Source organism: Sus scrofa, chromosome 7, assembly GCF_000003025.6.
Source record: "Sus scrofa isolate TJ Tabasco breed Duroc chromosome 7, Sscrofa11.1, whole genome shotgun sequence".
NCBI classification, from domain to species: Eukaryota; Metazoa; Chordata; class Mammalia; order Artiodactyla; family Suidae; genus Sus; species Sus scrofa.
This window is the reverse complement of record NC_010449.5, coordinates 80,880,119-80,893,004: the sequence shown is the minus strand read 5'-3', so window position 1 is coordinate 80,893,004 and position 12,886 is coordinate 80,880,119. Positions and strand designations below refer to the sequence as shown.

The 12,886-nt window shown below is 42.4% G+C and overlaps 1 protein-coding gene across 1 annotated transcript in view; it reads left to right on the top strand.

The window, feature by feature from the left end:
* Positions 1-12,886, top strand: part of RYR3 (ryanodine receptor 3) — a 568,547-nt gene that overhangs the window by 315,572 nt on the left and 240,089 nt on the right. Inside the window, 1 exon segment of the mRNA XM_021099907.1 lies at positions 9,021-9,237. Coding sequence (XP_020955566.1) covers positions 9,021-9,237 — 217 coding nt within the window.

The window sequence follows — 12,886 nt, the reverse complement described above, 5'->3', positions numbered from 1 at the left end:
CTTAGCTATTGTAAATAGTTCTGCTATGAACATTGAGATATGATTTTTGAGTGTGTACCTTTTTGTTGTTGGGGATTTTTTTTCTGTTGGCAAAGATTGCAGCTGGCTGGAAGAGAAATATGAAAGGTATTCATTATGTAGAAGATGTTTCTAGCATTTTATGTCCAGGTCAAAGGATCATGCAGCCTTCTCAGTGCACAGGAAAAAAGAGAAGCAAAACTCTGAGATAAGAAAAATGAAATGTCTAACCCATTTATAAGGCACACTGCTGAGAGAATTTAAGAATCCAAGTTAACTGATGTGTTAAGTTGAAAAGTTAACACCTTAGACATAAGAACTTCTTGCTTATAGTGATTATGTGGTAAGCGAAAGAGTAGTGTCAGGGGCCTTGATGCCTCTTAAGCCTCCTTTCTATCAGGAAGATATCACCTGATATTTTGGTTCTTAGAACATGAGTGGTTTGAGGATAGATGGAATCCCAGTTGCCTGCCTACTTGGGAAATACATTTTGCTGAAGTACACCCAGTCTGTCACATGATGTCTTTGCTCAGGATGCATGCTGGTCCTTGTTAGAGCAGCCAGTTGGTCCATGTTCACTTTTGAGCAAATGGGATCAACATACGAGTACTTACTCTTACATCAACTCGTAAAATGTGATTTGGTGCTGAAACTTAGCACTTCCTCTCTCTACTGCTTTAGCTCAGTGGTACAAAAAGCTCGAAAGAGAAAGCAAGGTATAATTCCAAGGTAATTAAAGTATCTTGTTGAAAAATAAATGCATTTATGGAGTTCCTGCTATGGTGCAGTAGGTTAAAAATCCAACTGCAGCAACTCAGTCACTGCAGAGGCATGGATTTGATCCCCAGCCCAGTACAGTGGGCTAAGGATTTGATGTTGCTACAACTAGCTGGCTTAGGTTGCAGCTGCTGCTCAGATTCAGTCTCTGGCCCAGGAAACTCCACTTGCTGCAGATGCAGCCATTTAAAAAGAAAGAAAGAAAAGAAAGAAGGAATGAAAGAGGGAGGAAGAAAAGAAAATAAAAAAGAAAGGAAATATATTTAATAATGAAATTGAAAAGAAATTACTGTCTTCAGCGGATACAGTAGAATTCTTGCCTAGTTTTTAATAGTGTCTCTCCTGGCTAAGTGCAAAGTTATGCCTATCTGGAAAGGGATTCTTCTCCCATCATAGAAACATTCAGAATTTTCTCCTATTTATCTTCAACTTCTGTGTGGCCTCTAAATTTGATTTCTCTCTACAGCCCATTTCCTCCTCTTTAATTGTCTTGAATTTGTCACTCCCATGATTATTTTTATGATTACAAACCATGTTGTTAATAACACCTGATTAGGATGTCCCTGCCAGCAGTCATCAGAGAGCAAAAATCTTTTTCAATTAGATTTACCCACAGTGAATGCAAAAGCAGCATGAGCAACCCAATCACAAATCAATATGCACTCTCTGTTCTGTCATGAATATGCCTTCTTAGTCTCCTGCTCACCGTGGTTTGTTTGTGGGTGGTATTATTAGTGCAGCAGGTCCTCAGGATAACAACCCTCTTCGTTCTGGGACAGAGTTTGGGATGAGGCATGTGTACCTTGGAACCCACCCAAAAGGTTGAATGACTTTGATGCCAGGAAGCTCTTATTCAAAGATAGGGTCACTCTGCCAAAGGCACATGTCCACATGGGGGCGTTACACAAAAGCCGCAGTGTCTAGTGAAATTGGGGTGCTACTTTTAGTTTTGCAGAAAACCAATGCGTTTGTCACCATGGTGGAATATATTTTGTGGCTGTGGGTATGTTCCCCATAGATCTACTTATTCGCCTTATATACCTCTTTTACCAGCCTTTTCCAGTTTATAAAACAACAGTATCCAAAGGTGGTTGGTATTTTTACAGTTGCTATTTGTTTTCTCTTGGTATCCACCAGACTTGGCTAACATTCACGTAACCAATAGCTTAGCTATTTCCAGCTCGCTGTGGTCAATGCTGTGGAAATTATTGCTGAGATAAATATACTTCAGCGGAGAACATGATGAGCACTAGCTGGATTGCCCTGGGTTCTCATCAAACACTGGCCAGAAAGAAATATGAATGTGGGAATGTACATAACTCAAATTGTTCTCCCGTCTTAGCGATACAGACTGAAGACAGAATTATGAATCATGACTTGCGAGTTGAATTCAGATCAGCAAATGCTTACTAATTCTTTCTCTTCCCAACCACAGCCTGTATCGTTTTCTTCTTTGAAACACTATCCCAACTCCTGGGAGGGATTCAATAAGAATAATGAGACATCTAGTAAGACTGAAATGACTTCATAGTTTGCTAGTAAGCTATGAATAAGGGAACCTAGTCATCCCTTTTAAGCATAGTAAAGATTGTTTTGACTTTACTCTATTTTTCACTCATGGGTCAGTCTTTCAAATTTGGGGATTTACCGTACATATTTTCATCTCTAAATGCAAATCTGGGAGTTCCCGTTGTGGCTCAGTGGTTAGCGAACCTGACTAGCATCCATGAGGACATGGGTTTGATCCCTGGCCTCACTCAATGAATTAAGGATCCAGTGTTGCCATGAGCTGTAGTGTAGGTCACAGACACGGCTCAGGTCCCAGTTGGACCCCTAGCCTGGGAACCTCCATATGCCACTAGTGTGCCCCTAAAAAAAAAAAGAAAAGAAAAAAAAACAAAGGCCAAAAAAAAAAAAAAGCACAAATCTTAAAAGATGACATTGGAAATGCTAGCAGAGATTTTTCAACACAGTTTCCTCTGTTTTTAAAGTCAGACACGTAAATAAAAAATTCCTCTGCACGTCCCCAAACTGCACTACTCCCAAGCGGCTATTACTGAAGCTATTGCTCATCTCTGAAGTAGAGAAATATAAGGACACAGTCACTTACTGTAATCACTTCAGGAAGAAAAAGCCTTTGAGAGCTGATGGAATGTCTGAGTTGAGGAAGAACCCCAGAAAATGATATAAGTGCTTTAGTGGAAGAGATTAAATTGATTAATGAAATCGATTTTTTAAATCCATTAATATAGAGAAAAATCTGAGGATGAAGAAGAACTAATTTTAATGAACTCCATTCTTAAATTATCTTTTTTCAATTTGACATTTTTTGTGATGCTAGGAGGTTCAGCAAAGCCCAAGGGGCAGGGAAGAGAGGTTTACATTCTAATTGGAAATTTCTCATTGACGAGTGAGACAAAGGACTTAAAAGATAAACAGTAAGTGCCAGGTAAGAGATTTATTGGAAGAAGTAGACTAGAAAGATGTAATTTTGTTGTTTTTCTTTCCACCCCTTCAAGTCCATGCTCTGGACTCCTAAATAAGTTCTTGGGCAGATCCCGTAGCCTTATTACTCCTTTTAAGACCAGGCATCATCTTGCCAGTACTTCCCATCATGACTCAGTGGTAATGAGCCAGACTAGCTCCATGAGGATGCAGGTTCGATCCCTGGCCTTGCTAACTGTCTGAAGTATCCAGTGTTGCTGTCAGCTGTGGTGTAGGTCGCAGATGTGGCTCAGATTCCACATTGTTGCAGCTATGGCACAGGCTGGCCGCTACAGCTCCAACTTCCCCTAGCCTCGGAACTTCCATATGCCACAGGCCCTAAAAAGACAAAAAAAAAAAAAAAAAAAAAAAAAAAGTTCTATCTATTTGAATAGTATAAAAACTGCAGATTTGTGTCCAGTTGATGTTTGAGCCCTTCCCACTCCCCCTGCACTTTGAGGTCAGGCTTCTCTGTGGCCAGCCAGCTCCTGTCTCAGGCCCCTCTAGGCTCCACCCCAGAGCCAAGGTGCCTGGGTGGTGGGCAGATCCGTGGAGTTGACGCAGCTGTCTTGTGGCATCAGGTCTTTTGCAGCAGTTACACAACTGCTGCATCTTTCTTTTCAGAGGCACTCTGTGGCTTTCTTGGAGAGCCCCCGGCTGGAAGCATCTGACTTCAGTTCTCTTGACAAGGCTTTACCACCTGTGCTGGCAGCTCCCTGCTGGTTGACTCCAAACCTCCCTCCACTTATCCCTCTCCCCTTCCCCGTCCCTCCTCCATGGGCCTCTCACCTCCCCCCAGCCCCTGGGTTTCCGATCTCTGCTCAGTCATAGCCTTTCCAGGAAGAATTCCTTTCTGATGGCTGGCAACTGGCCCTTTTCTGTCTCTGCTCTGTCATGAGACAAACTTGTCCCTCACCACCCATTCCAAGGGACACACACAAGTTTCTGAATAGCTCCTTAAAGCCCTCCTGTGACTCCCACTAGGAAAGAATCATCCCTTTCTCCCTGTTGGTTTTCTCCAATGGAACTCTTTACCTCTCCTACCAGCGTGAAGTGTCAGGTAGGCTAAAGCCGCACTGCTTTCACAATTTGGGGACAGATCCTTGTAGTTGGTCCAGCACTTCATTTCAGGATGTGAAGATATGGGCATACTCTGAACCCTCTGCTTTTGGGACTTCTGCTAAAACTCAGGCAGAGGGGATCCCATTTTAATAGCCTCACATAATGAAAGTGGGTTTCAGCAGACTCACATACATGGAGAACAGACTTGTGGTTGCTGAGAAGGGAGAGAGTGGTATGGACCAGGAGTTTGGGGTTAGTAGATGCAAACTATTACATTTAGAGTGGATATGCAAATGAGTTCCTACTGTAGAGCACAGGGAGCTATATCCAATCTCTTAGACCATGATGGAAGATAGTTTAAGAAAAAGAATGTATATATGCTTATGACTGGGCCACTTTGCTCTATAGCAGAAATTGACACAACACAGTAAATCAAAATTTAAAAAGTGTTTTAAATAAAAGTAAATTAAAAATTAAAAAAAGACAATTTCCCAAAAAATGGTTTTGGATACTTTCTTTCTTTCCTTTCTCTCTTTCTTTCTTAGGGCTGCAGGTGCAGCATATGGAAGTTCCCAGACTAGGGGTTAAACTGGACTGCACCTGCTGGCCACAGCCACAGCCACAGCAACAGCAACACCAGATCTGAGCTGCATCCATGACCTATGCTGCAGCTTGAAGCAACGCCAGATCTGAGCTGCATCTGCGACCTTTGCTGCAGCTTGAGGCAACACCAGATCCTTAACCCACTGAATGGGGCCAGGGATCGAACCTTCATCCTCAGGGATACTAGTCAAGTTCATTTCCACTGAGTCACAATGGGAACTCCCTATTCTTTCTTTCTTGCGATTGTTCCCTTTAAACCTGTATTTTATCCCTAGATATTTCCTTTGACCTTGTGGGTTGTCTTCAGCGGGAGTTTGCGGGAACCACCCATATTGGTGGTGGTCTGTTGGAGCCCTTCCCACAGACTGGGCAGCAGGGGAAGGAGTGACAGATGGCCCTATGCCTGCCCAGCTCCTTACCAGCCCCGCCTGCTGGGGAGCAAGGCTCCTGTCTGGCGGGGCTGGGAAGCTACTCAGGACGATTCCTTGTATCCACTGATGCACAGCATAATGGCATTGGAAGACAGAATGCTTCAGTAAGCAGTAAACACTGATTTCTGGCTATGTTAATTTTTCATTGTATAGCCTTTGCGGCCATATGAGGAGAGCAGGTTAAGATTTATAAGCAAATTATCCTTCTCCTTTTAATAACTGAATATGAAGGCAGCCTTGTTCTCCTTAAGTGCTACATGGATTTCCCCCTTTCTTGTTATCTCTCCAGAAGACAACAGCAGATTTTAAAACATAAGAGAAATGTTAAAAGTAAACAGAACTGGCAGGAGAGTTTATGAATAATTAAGTCCATCTAGAAGTCCTTCCAGGAGATCATTTACTTGGATTGGAATCTGTATTCTAGTGAGTAACAAAGAATACATACCCTTGCTGGACAAGCTTCTGGGCGTTCAGCTCTTTACAGGAAGGATACACAATGAGGAGAGGCAGAAACCTTCCCACATTGATTCTTTGCTCAAAATGATTCAGTTTTACCCCATACTTTTAACACATCAGTAACACAATCTGTTATGTTGAAATTGAATTTTGGAAAGTTCTCCGCAAATCTTAAGGCTTAGTCATTATTTCCTGAAGGTTCTCTAAATTAGTAACATTGCAGGCTAATGACTCAATTTTGTTCTAATGTCATTGTTCATATTCCTAATACACATAGATCGTGCCCTATTATATAACTTTTAATGTAGGCACATTCACAAGGGGCAATTGTGATTCTAAATCTATATCGTTGTTTAGTACTTTAAAATGGGAAAGTGGGAGGCTTCCTATGATTTCTATAATTAATTTTAAAACAGCATTTTATAAAATGCTATTTGGATAAAGAATTTGTTTTTATTGGGACGGGGGGGACCCTTAATGTCTTTTACTCAGATTTTTATTTTCCAGTTTAATCATGAGGCTGTTTCCACAATCATAACTACTTAGCCAATACTGAGACCCTCTTGCAAGGCTGCCCCACCAGGATATTCCAGTTAGAGGAAGTGAGACCTGGTGGAGGGTGTTTTTTGTAAGAGCTTTGCTAAATCACGACCTTTCCCACACACACCTAACCACCCTCCACACATACAGGTCCACTCCATCACCCACTCCTAACAATCCTAATTCCAAAACAAATCAGGATCTAACTGCTTCTTTCCAGCTTGGCCTTCATCACCTTGGTCTAACCCACCCTCATGTCCCACTGGGAGTGGGGTGGTGTCAGCTGTTTCCAAGTGCCTCCTAATTGGTCCCTAGACCTGTCTACATAGGGCAGCTAGAAGAATCTTGTATTTCTTCTTTTTAAAACCCCTCTGCAGTGCCACACTTGGAAGAAAACCCCAAGTAATCCAGCCATGCCCCCTCCCACCTCATCTCTGGCCCCCTGGGCTCTCCATGTCCTCACCCACACTGTCCTCCACCCAAGCGCTTCCCTACCTCAGGGCCTTTGCCCATGTTCTTCCTCCAGATTTTGAATTCATTGGCTCCTCCTCTCCCTCATGGTTAACAGAAGTGTCTCCCTCCTCAGCCAAGGCTTCCTTGACTCCTGTTTAGGACCCTCCTCCTTCCCCGAGCTGTTTCACATCACCCTCTTTAGTCCCTCATCAGATGTCTCCCATTTAGTAATTATGTCTGTTTGTCTAGTTGGATACCTGCGCTGTGACACCAGGCATTCTTTGTTCTTTGCTGAATCCCCAGTGCAGAGAACTGTGCAAGTCGTATGAACTCAGTAAATAGTTGTTAAGCAGAGGGAAGGAGGGAGGGAGTAAATGGGTATAGCCATTATGTATGTGGATGTGTTTTCCCTGTGTGAAATTATTGTTGACCTGCAGGGCTGAATTTCTTGCCATGCCTTAACTACTTAAAACTGCAGTTATATTTTCTCAGTTTAATGTGGTTGCAGTTGATTTGCAAAACCTATCTTTCTAGTCACAGTCCTAAGAACTTACAAAGTGTCATGTTGAAATAGTTCGCTTTCACTCTCTTCTTGCAGAGGAACTTTGGGCTCTAACCTAACCCTAACCTAACCATACGTATGGGCTGGCATTCAGCCAGAATGCTGAATTAAAATATTGCAAGGCTTCAGTGTGGTGATAATTAGTGTCTGCCATGACTGCGGGCCCGCGAATGTCCTACCCTCTTCCTTGAGAGGTCCCTATGGTCACTACTAGAGTCAGGATGTCATGCTGGATGCCAGCAAGGTGGTGGTAACCCCCAGTAGGCACCCTTTGACCCCCCACACCCCATGCAGCTGTAACCACTTGATGATGCTTCTTCACAGTCACCCTCATATGGCTTCCTTAGCGAACTGCAATTTCTGCACTATAGTATTTCATTTTTTAAAAAATGTTTTTACTAAAGTAAATTTACAATGGTGCGCCAATTTCTGCTGTACAGCAAAGTAAACCAGTCCTACATATATAATACATTCCTTTTCTTGCATCATCTTCCATCATGGCCATTCCCAGAGATTGGATGTAGTTCCCTGTGCTAAAGCGTAGGGCCTCATTGCTTATCTTTGTCAACCACAAATCTGTTCTTTATGTCTATGAATCTGTTTTGTGGATAGATTCATTAAAAAAAAAAAAAAAAGTTCCTGTCGTGGCGCAGTGGTTAACGAATCCAACTAGGAACCATGAGGTTGCAGGTTCGGTCCCTGCCCTTGCTCAGTGGGTTAACGATCCGGCGTTGCCGTGAGCTGTAGTGTAGGTTGCAGACGCGGCTCAGATCCCAAGTTGCTGTGGCTCTGGCATAGGCTGGCAGCTACAGCTCTGATTGGACCCTAGCCTGGAACCTCCATATGCCATGGCAGCGGCCCAAGAAATAGCAAAAAGACAAAAAAAAAAAAAAGATTCATTTGTGCCATGTTTTCGATGCCACATATAAGTGATATCAAATGTTATTTGTCTTTCTGAAGTACTTCATTTATGAAGAGAAGAGAATCTCTATTCTCATACTCTATTCTCATATGAGAATCCCTAGTTGCATCCATCTTGCTGAAAATGGCATATTTCATTCTTTTTATGGCTGAGTAGTATGTTATTTCTATTAATGTCTCCTAGCACAAACACCATTTCTGTTTAATACTCTCATGTTGCTCCATCCTTTGCCTGTGCCTTGAAATAAGAACTTCTTATTTTCCCCAACTATTTGTATCATGTTTTCTTTCATTGTTGTGAGAGTAGTCTCTCAAATAAAAAGACTCGAAGTTCTCATGCTGTAATTTGAATTCTTTTCAGAGAATAATGTCATTATCATTATCATTGTTACTCTTTTCAAACTCTAGTATTAATAGCTATAATAATGATCCCCCCACTAGAATAAGAATGGACTTGATTTTTAAAATCTAATGGTTTTAATGTATAAGTTAATTTTTAAGAACTTAGCCGCCATGGTCAACTGAGGGCATAGGGGTCATGAATTGACACTCACCTCCACTGTTTGTTGCATACTTTAGGGTGTTCTCTGTGATGAATCTGAAATTGTTCGCATCCCAACAGAATAATTTGGGTGGGATCTTTAACTTTCATTTATTTGGGCTGGGGTATATTTTTTTAACCCCTCCCTTCCTGATCTCTCCAAATCACACAGAGTACGTTTCCTGATGGGTGGACGTCATGGAGAATTTAAGTTCCTGCCTCCTTCTGGCTATGCTCCTTGCTATGAAGCCTTACTTCCAAAAGAAAAGATGAGACTGGAGCCTGTCAAAGAGTATAAACGTGATGCTGAAGGCATTCGAGATCTGTTGGGTACCACACAGTTCCTCTCCCAAGCTTCTTTCATCCCGTGCCCCATAGACACCAGTCAGGTACGTTCAAGCCGCCCACTGGAGGCAGCCCACAGAGATGATGTAATAGGCCAAAATCTTCCTTCTCTCTGTGTTGTCTTTGAACCATTCCTATCATATGTTCTACAGCATTGTTGTGTAACATGAACAACATTACACATTTCTACCATATGCAAAGATTGAGCTCTTTAAGGGTTTTGCAACCCACAAACAAGTTGGGTACTTGCTTCATGCAAGACACTGTACTTGCTCTGGGGGGCATAGGCGGAAGTGCCTCAGTATTCTCTGGGAATTCACAATCAGGTTGAAGAAATAAATAGATTGTGTTTTTAAAGGCTGGGTTAACATGCAGAATAAACAATATGCACAAGTACATGCTTGAGACATCCTTTCAGCTAGAATGTTTCTAAAAGTCTGTATAGAGAGGATAGAATCGGTCAGGACCTTTAATAAACGTAAATGAGGGGTATCCAGGGGCGAAGGAACAGGAATGAGATTAAATAAGGGCTTGGAAATAGAGACATAAAGTAGGGATGGCAATGACTATTTTCCTGTGGCTGGACCCTTGGTGGAAGAGGACCATTCAGAGAAGAGTGGGAGGCAAGCCTGCAAGAGACAGTGACAAGCATGGAGGTCTTTGACCCTGGTGATAAATGGAATTTTCTTTCCCTTTCCGGGGTCTCTGTTTTGAGAGAGACATTCACATGGCTATGACAAGGGGCATACAACAGCTTTCAGTGCCTCCACCACACCAGTGCTAGTCACATCACTATTCTAGATGTCAGAGAACAAGGGTTTGAGGGCCCACAAAACTGGATGAGGTGTTTCGTGGACACAAGGCAACCTGTGCCCAGACAGGGAGAGGAGGTGCTCATGGACATGATTCCTACTTCTCAGTGCTGCCCTCCTTACCAAGTAGTTAGAGAAGTAACAGTCACTCAGACAGGGCTTCCTGGAGGAAGCAAGCCTCAAGGAGGGAAGGTTTTGATGCAGGAGAAGAAGAGGACGACTGAAGCATGAGAAGAGTTTCTAAACATGCAACATCAAAGATTTAGACGTCAAAGATTGGAGGTAAATCGACAAGCCAGAAGAATTTTGATGTCTGGATCCAAAGCTGAATTTGTACAGACCTTAGAGAGAGGGAAATGTTGCTGGGAATCAAATAAGGACGTTCTCATGGAAAGGTGCAGTTTGTTATTTTGAATGAGACCTTGTAATTTTTTAGAATCTATCATGCTGTGAAATTGTTGCAAACAAAGTTAAATATATGATACACAGTCAACTCCATCCTACTGGGGCACGTTAAACAGATTGCAGATGAAGTATGGCTAACGAGAGCCCTATCCCTTTGGCGTTAACAGTACCTAGTGCTTGAAGCATCCCCAGGCCCTCACTGAGAGTTGGGAGGAAAGAGCCCAGCTCCCAAGCAGACCTTCCCTGGGGGCCCCAGATAACCAGGAGGCAATTGTCACGCCAGTGTTACTCTATCTCACCTCTTGAGATCACTGAAATTATGTTGTAGGACTATTTGTGGAGGCTTCATTCCACACGCCGCTCCCCCCTTTGCCAAAGCATGTGGTTCTTCATGAAAATCCCTTTCAGGCTGTGATCCACAAAGGAGCATTTAGTCTAAACAGATTATCATAGTTAACCAGTAAAACCCCAATACAGTTATCATTTGTTTGCAAGTGATTTTCCCCATCTTGCTTCTTATCAAAACGTTATGCCACTTTTCAATAATAAGTTGGTTTTTAAAAGAATATCTTGAGTTGAAAGGTAAGTAGGACCCATAGTTTAAATATTTCATTGCTACTTTTCTCTATGGTCTTCTTGTGTATCACTTGATGATTTTTCTACAAAGAAAAAATTTTCTCCACGAGCTTCTCCCCTTCAAAATAATTGCAATTTTTAGGAGTTCCCATTGTGGCACAGCAGAAACAAAACTGATAGTATCCATGAGGATGCAGGTTCAATCCCTGGCCTCACTCAGTGGGTCGGGGATCCAGCATTGCCATGAGCTATGGTGTAGCTCAGGGGCTACAGCTCCAAGTTGACCCCTAGCCTGGGAACTTCCATGTGCTGCAGGTGCAGCCCTAAAAAGCAAAAATAATAATAATGATCATTGTGATTGTTATAAATAATGGAAACACTAATAATCATTATAATAGAGCAAGGATTGTAGGACCAAGGAATGATACGGAAGGGAAACAGGACCAGTGTGCTGGCCCCCTAAAAGCAGGTGGCTGTTTCTTAGTCTCAACTGATTATGACCAGGCAAAAATGTGTGGCCAGCATTAGCAACCTTCCAACTGGTCAAGAGAAATTAGAAATCTGGATTTTTATATGAAATCTCTCATTTCTTAGGAGCTCTCAATTAATAAATGAAAATAGTAATAACTTTTTTGTTATTAATGTAGTAATAGTAAATTAAAAATAAGAGGGGGGAAAAGGGAAACAATTTATGACCTCTGTGGGGAGAGATGAGCAACATAGCAGGAAAACAGAAACTCTCCCTGAAGGTACCTAGGGAAGACCTCCCAAAGGTAGTGAGACATTTGAGCTAAATCGAGAATGATAAATGCTGTGGGTGTTTGTATTAAAATCAGAGCCAAACAGCAGTTAAAGGGGTAAAAAATAGATTTTACTTAGAAGGAAAGGGAACTCCAGGAGAGATCTGGGGTCCTTTCCAAATACAACACAAACAAGTGGGGATTTACAAGCAAGAGCAAGTTTAGGGTTGGGTGGGCATGTCAGTGATGGAAAATCACTCTGAGGAACATCAGGGGTTGGGGTAGATTCTTGCTCAAGTGACCTAAGGAGATTCTTACTGAAAGCAGGTCAGAGTGATCTGATATCACCTGTGGGAGGAACGAGGATGAAGAAATTTGATCAGACATGGAGGGTGATCAGATATCAAGGCTGTTGGATGGTCACTAAACTGATAGAGCGAGATTCTTGCTAAAACTGGGGTCTTGAGGACAAGGCCTAGGGATCAAGTCTAGTCAAAAATGGCTCAGAGGCATGCACCTAGAACTTGGTCAAGGAGAGATGTCATCACTTCCATGTGGCATAGAGAAAAGGGTGGTATAACTATTATGCATATCATGAGGACTACTAATGAGAATAAAGGTGGCATATGTAAGGGCACAGCACTGTGAGACAGTGTGGTCTTTCAGGTGAATATCAGGAGGTGGAAAGGATGTGTTTAGGAGGATCAATATAAGAAGCCTGAAGTCTGGCTCTATATGCTCGGTGAATACATCTGGTCTGTGTCTTACGAGTGTCAGAGGGACACTCAGGAGGAGCGTGTTTTGATGGGCTTGTGTTATTGTGAGCTCATCACTCTGGCCACAGTGTGAAGAAGAGATTGGTGGGGAGTTGAGGAGACCAACTATGAAGCTCTTGTAATGGTCCAGGTAGAAAATAACAAGGTTGAGTAATGTAGAGGAGGGAAACATTCAGAAAGATGCTTAGACATCAACACGTTGGGTTTTGTGACTGATTAGGTGTGATTGCACCAAGATGGAGGGCAAGGGGTGTAATACCAAGAAGGAAAACCCTGAGTTGACTTCCAAGCTTGGGGCAATGGCAGGGCTATTCAACAAAAAGAGAAAATAAGAAAAAAGTTTTGAAGGAAAAATTATGAATTCAGCTTTGAATAACATACTGA